Source organism: Magallana gigas, chromosome 1 (genome assembly GCF_963853765.1).
Source record: "Magallana gigas chromosome 1, xbMagGiga1.1, whole genome shotgun sequence".
NCBI classification, from domain to species: domain Eukaryota; kingdom Metazoa; phylum Mollusca; class Bivalvia; order Ostreida; family Ostreidae; genus Magallana; species Magallana gigas.
In genome coordinates, this window is record NC_088853.1 from 62506479 (window position 1) to 62517196 (window position 10718).

At 34.1% G+C, this 10718-nt stretch overlaps 1 protein-coding gene across 3 annotated transcripts; it reads right to left on the reverse strand.

Moving 5' to 3' along the window:
- Positions 1 to 1800: 1800 nt before the first annotated feature.
- On the reverse strand, positions 1801 to 9461 carry LOC117689029 (uncharacterized). Of its 3 annotated transcripts, XR_010712671.1 has the most exons (7): positions 5971 to 9461; positions 5616 to 5729; positions 4905 to 5027; positions 4503 to 4602; positions 3986 to 4206; positions 3611 to 3836; positions 1801 to 3261 (listed from the first exon to the last, which is right to left on the reverse strand). XR_010712671.1 is itself a non-coding variant. In XM_066080930.1 (6 exons), the coding sequence occupies exons 2-5, from the start codon at positions 5641 to 5643 to the stop codon at positions 3695 to 3697; spliced, it is 360 nt and encodes a 119-aa protein (XP_065937002.1). In that variant the 5' UTR covers positions 5644 to 5729; positions 5971 to 9461; the 3' UTR covers positions 1801 to 3261; positions 3611 to 3694. The 3 variants fall into 3 exon arrangements, 2 of the variants coding, with proteins under 2 accessions (XP_065937002.1, XP_065936969.1); XM_066080930.1 differs by lacking the exon at positions 4905 to 5027 and having other exon boundaries at positions 3611 to 3705; XM_066080897.1 differs by lacking the exon at positions 4905 to 5027.
- Positions 9462 to 10718: the final 1257 nt, after the last annotated feature.

Below are 10718 nucleotides of genomic sequence, written 5' to 3' on the forward strand. Positions count from 1 at the left end.
CAAAAAGATGACGTCACAATACAAATGAAACGCTGCGCGAAAGCGAGCGTACTCGTTCTGTACTCGGCCTCGTTAAATTAATTATGTACGTAATGTAGATATATGTACATGTACCCCTTGTTCCCTAAATAAATTAAAAGCAAATTAAGATCAGTTGCTCTTTTTCACTTGTATAGTGGAAAGATAGCCGACTATTCTATGTACGAATTGACTTATTATAGGTAAAATAGTCAGGCCTCCATGTTTACAACCGAGATGCTCACCCCACATTTACAAATGTGACACCATAGTATCACTCTCGTTTGGCTTTTCGGATATTATTAGGTTTGTAAAATTTTTGGCTTTTGATGATTAATAATAATGTAAACAATGTGTCTGCAGATTCCTAGTTGGCTGAGTGTGATCTGTTGACCAGGCAAAACATGTATGTCTTGATTACACAGCGTTGTGCACAATGTGCTCTCAAGAACATTCAATCCAGAAGCATGACCAATGTAGCAACACTTTTAAAACTACATTTTAATACTTGTATTAATTTTAATGTTTGTGCGCACCCGGGGCGCCCTTCCCCCCGTAATTGTTGATTTATTAGAATAACATGACATGTTTCATACATAGAAATGATCGATGGTTTGAAAATATTTTGTTGTTTACTAATTTAATGTATGTTCTCACTAGAACATGCACATATGATATAATATATATTAGACTATTATCACGTTCAACTCTCTCTCTACAGCAGCGATTCATCTTACGGCCTTTTAAAATCGTGCACCACTGTTGCGAGTATACAAAATGTTGTAAAATGTTTGTACTATACACAGGCACTTGTTTCTGAGAAAAAAAAATTTACCCTATGGTATAATAATAACACAAGGTATCTAACTCCGAATGAGGTAAACCACCCCCTCCCGTGTGTTGCAGTCGTTTTCGCTTTTATACGAAATGCAATGCAAAAGTGTTTAGTACCATTTTCTTCTACAATAAATTATCTAAACAACCATAGACTCCAATTGAACCGTAGGCACTGACATGATAGTATCGCAGAGAATAAAAAAAATAAAATAACGTGATTTAAAAAACATTTTCAGTGTCTAAAATTTGCAAAAAAATCAATGATGTTTAAATCAAATAAAATATTGCAAAATAAACGTTTCGCTAATTAAATATGAATTGATGATCAGCCACTGCTAGCTGCTATTTTTAGCTATTGGTGAATTCCAAGGTTTTCGGTATACCTCGGGAATTTTCATTGCGTTCAAAGAAAGAAGAAGACAATCACCGGATAGTGGATTTTGAAAACATTTCAGGCGGTAGAATTTGAAACACAATGGAGCATGAAGGATTTTGTTCATGGTATGAATTAAATACAACATTTAACTATGAATTAAATGAATAACTATATAATAGACAGCTTACACATATAAAGAAAAGTACAAAAACATTTTTTTTCAATATAGTTAATGTTAACGTTACATAGTTTACAATGAGCTGTGTGTATTTTGCAATTTAAAAAATCACAGCCACTCGGTTCTGACTTTACTAAAAAAAAAACCTACAGCATACGATGCTTATAATTCTGTATAATACCAAGGAGGGTTTTTTTTTTAATCCCAGTGCCTGTCAATCTCACTGACAATTAACTGACTCTGTGAAAAAAAAGTTTGCCACATATATAAGTTTAATGGTATTCCTAAATAATTTAAATAAACTTTGGGCAAACTTTTTTTTTTTACAGAAACTGGGGGGGGGGGGGGGTTTAACACCAAGATCCAGAGCCCCCCCCCCCCCCCTTATTTGGTTGGGGTTGGGGTGAAACAAACTAATTAATTAATATCAGGTATACATATCCATGGGCTTCTTATTTACGCAAATGTATTGAGCTGAGAAGGACCTCTTGAATGATTCAAAATGGGTAAAATTCATCTTATAAATTAGTTATCTTTTTAAAGTGAATTAGGAATACTGGACATTAATCATCACTAATTTGAACTTTTTTCATTTAATATAACTGTTTAAAATACATGTAATGTGTCGAAAATAGATGTATGCATACTTTGCCCATAGACTCTAATCACAGGCACTTGTTATTGAAAACAAGTGACTGTGACTCCAATGTTTAAATTAAATAGTCAATAAATTACAAATGAAACACAATTTAAAAAAAAAAAAATTCAAATGGTTCACTATACTTCTATAACTTTAATAAGTACATCTCTATAAAAGCCAGCAATCAAATTCATGTACTATGACAACTTGTGATGCATTGAAAAACTCAAATGACAAGAAAAAATGATTGTGCTACCTATAAATTTAAAAAAAGCAATTACAAAAAGGAAGATTATGAACCATAATACTTGTACTAAATTAAATTAAAAAATGTTCATTTTTTTTTTATTCACAAGAAGGAAATTTATATATTAATTTTAATAAAAAAAAACAGCCAATTTTTATTCAAAGAAAAATTGAAATTGCAAATAAAAATACTTAACGCTGTCATTTTAATGTTTTTGCTGGGGTGGTGGGTGGAGGGGGTTCCAAACTTCACCCACTTGATTTGTGCATGCAGTTATATAACAAATAGTAGTAGTAAATGGATTACCTATAAGCTTAATATTTTTTAGCATAACAGTTTATTATGACACCAGTATTTAACATTCATCACATTTAATTTTAGGCTAGCTGAGAATTTGGCAGAAGACAGAAGTAGATCACTACAGTTAATCAACATCTCACTCGAACAAATATTTACTGAAGCTATTTGTGTTTTTCCATCTGTCAAAGACATATGCACTGTAGAATTATTGTTTAAGATGTTAAAAGCAATGTTTCCAAGCATTAAAAAGTCTATGGTGGCTGAAAAGGGAAACAATGAAATTAAAAGGAAAACAAGTGTTATAGGCTTAACATTTGAAGTGAGACCAAAGACTCCTATAAATTTCACTGATTTACAAACACTGATTCCAGCCCAGTGGAAATTACTGCAGAAAACAAATGAAATGCTAAAATTAGGGTTAATTTCCTTAGAGAAGTTTAACGGAAATTCTGTTATTACTGAACTAATTATTAACAATACAGGTTTTGTCCAAGTTCTTGTTGCTGGTAAATCAGTAGATCTGTCAGAGTTCCTGATATCCAACCATATAAAGTTCAACACAACAGCAGTGGATGGCCTATTCAGAACACTTAATACATTCTCTCTTTGTCATGGAGCGCCCCTGAATCCTGGTGAAGTGGACATTTTCTCCAGTGGCAGAAAGTCTGTAAAGGAAAGAGTCGAATGCAATGAGACCTCAAAAACTGTTATTAGGCATATTGATTGCATAAGGGTTGTTTCTTTGAACTCAAAAACTGGCATATGTTTAAAATGTTCCCAGTGCAAAAAATCTAGGAAAATATACAATTTAAACAAGAACATTTCTACTGTTGACAAAGAAAATGTTGATCCTAACCTTGCACATTTACCAACGGTTATACAAGAATTAAAAAAAATAGCACCAAATTTAAATTCAAACCAATTAATGCTGATAGCAACACAAATGAAATCATCAGAGTGTACAAGTGCAAGTGGAATGAGATGGCCCAAAGAAGTAATAAGCATGTCCCTTACCTTGTACAATAGAAACCCCTCAGCCTATAGGGACATCACAAAAAATGGATGGGTAAATCTTCCGTCTGAAAGCCTTCTGTACCTCTACAAATCAGCTGTAAAACAGAGACCTGGAATCATTCCTGAAATGATGCAGTGGATGAGGAATGAAGCTATTAACTCAAATATTAGTAACGAAGGTCTGTATGGTGGTATAATCCTTGATGAGATGTCCATTCAGGAGGACCTACAAATTGTAAACCAAGGTAGGAAGAGCTCTTTGTATGGACTTGTAGAATGCGAAGCAGATGTAATGCTGATGCACAATATCAATGAAGGGCGATATGAGAACAAACTGGCTAACCATGTCATGCAGTATTTATTTCATGGACTTACTGGCTTTCGTTGGCCATTTGCAAATTATCCGACCACACAATTTTGTCCAGCTGATATATTTGTGTCCACCTGGAAATGCATCGATTCTTTGTATGAATGGGGGTTCAAACCAATCTACTGTTATATGGATGGGTCCAGCAACAATCGAACATTTCTTAAAATGCATTTCCCCGAAAATGAACCACTGTCTACCGAAATGGTTGCCAGGCACTTCAAAAACCCTGCAAGAAAAATGATATTCATTATGGATCCATGTCATCTTATTAAGAAGTTACGTAACAGTGTACTGAGCAGTGGGATTCAAAAAAATCACCAAAGGTTATTGACAGTTGGGGGAAAATCAATTCAGTGGCAAATGTGGATTGATGCATATAACTGGGACCAAAATAACCATAGCTTTAAAATACATCACAGGTTATCACAGGACCACATACATCCGAATAATGCACAGAAAATGAGAAATAAACTGGCTTTCGAAACTCTTGACTCTGACATGTTGCATTTAATGAAAACTTACAGTAACACTCTCGGTGAAGCTGGTAAGGCTGCTCTTTCTGGAGCTGTAGAGTTCCTTAAGGCATCTAGCATACTGGTGTCGTTTTTTGGGGACCCAAGACCTGTAAAAGACATGAGTGATGTAAGATTAAATGAACTGAAGGAGTCGTACAACTGGTTTAAAGCATGGGAGAAAGAAGTCTGTCAGAGCGACACATCAGCCAAACGTTATAAGAGCTTGATAACTATGGAAACTCGTGAAGATCTCGACTTTATGTATTTTGGTGTCATGTCCTTGATTAAATTGTGCATTGAAGAGATTCACACAGAAATAGTCCCTGCTAGACTGAATAGTGACATAATTGAAAACATTTTCTGCCAGCAGAGATCTCTCTATCATGGACCTACGACAAATCCTACTTACAATTCTTATAGAACTGGCATCAACAGTGTCATAATAGGGGAAACCGTTGTGTCCAAAAAGTCAAATTCTGGAAGACACTCTGCATCTCCATTTGTTGCGGAAATACCTCCCAAAAAACTGAGACTTTAAGATAAAAAAGAACTGATTGTAAAGCCTGACATATAATATATATTGAAAAAAACAACAGGTAAACATATTTTTTTTAATTTGGTCTAGTTAATTTTTTAATTAGAAGTTTAGAACATGTACATTTAGTCCATTGGGGAACTAAAATGTGCAACCTTTCTACACTAAACTTTTAGTTCTCATCTGCATCCATTAGTCCGTCTATCTGTGTCTGTCCCACATCAGCTTTGTACGTTTTTTAGTCCCCTACCGGTTTCACCAGAGGGGACTACAGGTTTGCTCTGTGTCCGTCAGTTGTCTGTTACACTTCACGAATTCCCGCTTTTTTTCAAAATGCATTGGACTGTTGTAACAAAACTTGCTGGATAGGTTTGTATTATCAAACTACAGAACAAGTTTATACTTTGTTCATTGATTAACAGGTATTAAAAAAAAAAATTACTCTCAGAATGCTTGTTATACCGGTATATACTGGTATTTGCTCTGGTCTTTTGGGAATAGATATACAAGTAGTTACTAGTATATTCAATCATCAAAAAGTTAATTTTTTAAAAATTGTAATAAATAACAGTGATTATTACTTACCAAGTGAACATATAATGGACCAATCCATGACCTCAATAAACTCAATGATCCTGAATTTTAAGATTATCAAACTGTCATAGATAGTTTTGATATCACTCACATTTCCATCTTGTCCTAGGTAAAAAAAAAAATAAAAGTAGCATCAATAAAAAGATTAGTAATGAAATGCAATAATGTTTTAAATTTACACATATGACAGTCAATATGCCATTAACTTAATATATAAATTTACATCTTAGCTAGCCAAGAATAATTTTGGTCTAAAAGGTTTTGTAGGAGCAACTTAGGCTAGCAAAGATAATATATTATAATATATACATATTTTATGTACTTTACTGTATATATTGGTACTCACATCTTTAACTTTGCCTTCATTCACAACACTTCTTACAATACCAGTCTCCATGATCTCTAATAGTTTTTAAAGCTTCCCCATCTATATTCTGGCATATTCTATCATACCATTCATCACAAATGTCACATTGAATCCAGTCAGCTTCATCAGTTTTAACAAGACCACAGTTGGAACACACAGTTTCATCTTTACTTTCAAATTCAGCAACCACAGTTTGGGTTTTACTTTTCTTTCTTGTATAAACTGACTTAACTTTTCTTTTTCTACCAACTGTTTTCTCTGACTGAGTTTGTACACTGCTACTTGATGGAACAGCCTCCTCTGAAGGTAACTCTGGTGCATCATCACTAGTAAGAACATCAGTGTTGGGAATACCTGGACAGTTTGGAATGTGATGAATTAGGTTGTCAATTATGGTTGCTTTAGTACTTTTCATTGACTGTGTTAAATTGTAGGCTTTAGCAATATTAAGTAGTTGTGTCTTTGAAAATCCTTTTAAAGCTAAAGGTCCAGTTTCCAAAATGAGAGATTGGATTTTCAAATGAGATCGTAGTTTTCCAGGAGAGTCATCATTGTTTATGTACATCATTGTAAGTTTGGTTGTACCGTCTTTTAAAACACTTGAGGCTGATGATTCCACAACTCGCTTTCTCAGAGTGTCCGTTTTTTGCTTTCTGAAAACTTTGATCATATCCTTTCTGAACTGGTTATCTGCAACACGACAAAATCTCCAGATCATATCATCATAGAGTTCTTTTAAACTTTTCAATGCCATGTTCACATCACATTTTAGAAATGATTCATTAAAATCAAAGTTCTGTAACAAGTGCTTGAATGAGTTAAATAGTTCCTCATTTTTTGAGAGTTTTTCATTTACAAAATTTAAGACATTTGAACCTTGCATATGAAATGCCTGTTCATAAAGTTGGGACTTCATCTTATCCACTTTAATGAAAAAGTCTAAGACATTGTCTTTGATATTTGTCAATCCCTGGGAAATGTTCTGGTGTCTTCTTGTCTCTTCAAGAGTTTCTTTGTAGATGCTCTTATCCATCAATTCAACATAGGTAGAAGTTAAAAAATCCAACATTTTCACTTTCAGAAAACAGCCAGAAACAACTATCACTTTGTCTTTTTTGTACATGTTATTTCTCCCTAATTTCATAAAATGATGTTTAGATTTGGCAACACACCTGCCACATATATATCTAAGTTTGCCTACATCAGAGGAGTCCACTGTAAGATAGTCTTGTTTTGAACCTTGGGTTGGAGCGGTTTTCAAAGCCTTTGCTTTTTCTTCTAATACAAAGTGTGAAACTATGTCAAATAACTTGCTAAAAGTCAAAAAATCATGCTCAGCAGCATTGTGATGAACACATTCTTCAATCATTGATTTATATTTATCCGAATTTGTGAATTTATACAACTCGGAATAATATTTGGTCCAATTCTTTGAGTCTGTTTTTTTTCCCTCACTTGTACTGCAAAGTTCAGAGTATGTTGTTGAGAGTTTATGATAAAGTTTACTTAAAAATGTTCTTGCATCGGTTTCATGTTTTTCAATGAGATCAGTCAGTCCAGAATGTATTAATTTTTGCTCATCTGTCTGTACAAGCATGCCTTGTATGCTCGACTTTATCTCTGCAAAGTCTATAAGACATTCAGTCTGCTGTGTCTCTGAAGATTCCTGTAGATGTTGAGTTTGAGAACTAACATTTTCAGATAAAGATTGATTACACATTCTGTCAATTTCAAGTATTTCATCTGAATCAAAGTCTGACAGTTCCGAGTCTGAAGATAAAAGTTTGTTTTCAAAATCTTTGTTCAAATCTTCTTCCAATGAATATGAAATTTTGCAGCATTCTAATTTAGGAACAAATGGAAATGATTCCTTGCTGTAGAAATCAAAAATAGCAGCATCTGGTTTCAACACATTGCTTGGGTGAAAGTTTAATAGTCTCAATCCTTTCTTCTTTCTTGCCCGTCCAATTGCAACTCCCAACATGCCTGCTTTAAATATATTTGAACAATCTACTTCAACTCTGTCCAATGTCAAACCTTGAGCTTTGTGAATGGTTATACCAAATGCAACCACTAACGGAATTTGGGTTCTGCTCGCAACAACTTTTTCATCCTCCGAGCTATATGCAGTGAAAACTTCTTTCTTTAACTCTGTCACTGTATTACTGAATGTCACCGTGACTGAATCTTTTGATATGCTTAAAACTTTTCCTTGAAGACCATTTACTAAGGTATTGCTTAAATTTTTAACAAGCATAACAGGACAATTTTCTTTTAAATACAAACATTTTGGCACAGGAATTTTTTCTAAATAATTAGCATCCCCTTCATCAATTGCATTGAAGGTTTTGATTTCTCCAGGTAAATCTATTAATAGTGAGGAGTTAAATATTTCCTTGTCAAAATTTCTTGCAAAAAGACGCATAGGATTATCTCCAGGTGGGAGGGCTCTTTGCAGACGTCTCAGTAGATTCAAACTTTCACTCGGAAGTTGGCCCTTTGACACATCATTGATAGCATTAACAAAGTCTGCTTCATCTTGTCTCATCACTTTCTCTAATATTATTTTGTGTCTAAACACACTCGAAATTTTTTTAGATTTAAAGCAAAAGTCACCAGAATCTAGTTTCAATGCATCAGGGACAGGGGGCAGTTGGAAAAAATCCCCTATGCCTACAACTTGAATGCCACCAAAGTAATTGTCATTTGCTCGAATTGTTCTACATATATATTCTAGTTGGTTAAAAAGTTTCAAGGAAAGCATGGACAACTCGTCGATGATCAAAATATCTGTTTTCTGTATGTTGTGTTTGTATTTTACGAAATGTTCGTCATGTAAAATTTTCGTATGCAGTTTTTCATTAGAAAATCTGCCATCTCCAATACCCGACCACGAGTGAATTGTCACACCACCGATGTTCAGGGACGCCACGCCTGTAGTTCCTGTTACAGCTATACATTTTCCAGAGTTTTTAAACTTTTCACGTATTTTAGTGATTAAATAGCTTTTCCCCGTACCACTCTGTCCTAATATAAGAAGATTATGCCCTTCTATAACAACTTCTACGGCCGCGACTTGTTTGGCATCCATGTTAATGTTTTCCCTTCGAGGCTATAAATAACTCGTTCAGTTTTCCTGTGTTATTTTAGAAACCGACTCCTAGCCAATCAGAATCCGATTTACTATTCTCTGCGATACTATCATGTCAGTGCCTACGGTTCAATTGGAGTCTATCATGTTTTGACGCAGATTATGCACATTAGAATACAACAAAAGTAAGCATGCTATATATGGTTGTTTAGATAATTTATTGTAGAAGAAAATGGTACTAAACATTTTTGCATTGCATTTCGTATAAAAGCGAAAACGACTGCAACACACGGGAGGGGGTGGTTTACCTCATTCGGAGTTAGATACCTTGTGTTATTATTATACCATAGGGTAAATTTTTTTTCTCAGAAACAAGTGCCTGTGGTACTATATATTGTTTGTGCATTCCACTGCGATGATTTGGATCGCATTCGGTCGCGTCTGAATAGTGTGCATGTCCACTATATTGAGGACACGTGATGCAAGCACTAAAACGCATGCAACGAATGCGATACCTGATGCAACATGTGAGAGAGCTTGTGCGAATTCTAAAAAATTCCGATCGCAAAGAGTTGTAAAGTGCTCGTATGCCAATTGTGAATGGGGCTTAATATAGATGTTTATGAATCCAAAAGTTTTCTTTTCATACAAACAATGCTTTCACACAGGTGCTTGTTGTATTAATGTATGTTTTGGAGTTTTTAGCACAACCAGTCATGCCAGTGGAGATTTTCTCCTGCAGGAGAAACATTAAAAGGACAGGACGGGGAGGAGAGATTGAAAACAAGCACAGAAAACAAAATATTTTTCTATAAATATAATGGAAAGGAACTTTGGTAATACAATTTATACATATTTACATGAAGATGGAGGTACGTAGCTCCTGATGTGAAAAAAAAAATTGAAGCAATGTTTTATCCAAAAAAAATTTCGGACCAGGAGATACAGACCTACAGCTAAATGTAATATTTTAACATTTAACACTTGTGAACCCATAAATTGACAGTTAATAAAGATTAAAATATTTATTTGGCTTTAAAAAATACGACATTCATATAAACATATAAAAAAGATACAGTTCATTGAAATCAGTTTAAAACACCTGTAAAATTACATGGACACATGACAACATATTCAGAATTCGTTCACTTTTTCAATCGCGTGAAAATTTCAAAGTTTAATATTAATCATGTGGTGTTTCACAAGACGATTTTAGCCAGCGTCGTAGCATCTTGACGGCTAACAATGACTACCGACCAGTGCACAACCGATAATTATTGTTCACTGTAAACAATTTAAGTTCAAAGTTGGACAAATTCTAGGATATGAAAATCGCTCAGAACTAAATTTAATAATAATTATTCAAATGATTTTTTTTTCATTCAAAGACACCGCGTAAATTTTTACCTGCGGATTAAATTGATATTGTGATTCCGCGGAATTATGACCCCTTGGAAACAAATACGTCTACAGTAATCAAATCACAATGACATATAACAACCATGTTGACCACGTTTTGGGAGTCAATCTAGACTGTTCAGATGTGTACATTTACAAAATGCCTTGGTACGACTCATTTAAAAAATGATTTGTGGACTTAACTATATAAATGTTAATAAATTTTTGTGATGTAAAT

Bases quoted from the DNA above. Each gene is read 5' to 3' on its own strand.
- LOC117689029 (XM_066080897.1), bottom strand. From the start codon at position 5,643: ATGGATTGGTCCATTATATGTTCACTTG. The intron at 4,603-5,615 runs GTAAGTAATAAT...TGTCTTTTACAG, and splicing joins GTCCATTATATGTTCACTTG to GTCTTGGGTCCCCAAAAAAC. The intron at 4,207-4,502 runs GTAAGTTTTCAT...TTTTTCTTGCAG, and splicing joins GCTTCACCGAGAGTGTTACT to GGTTTTTGAAGTGCCTGGCA.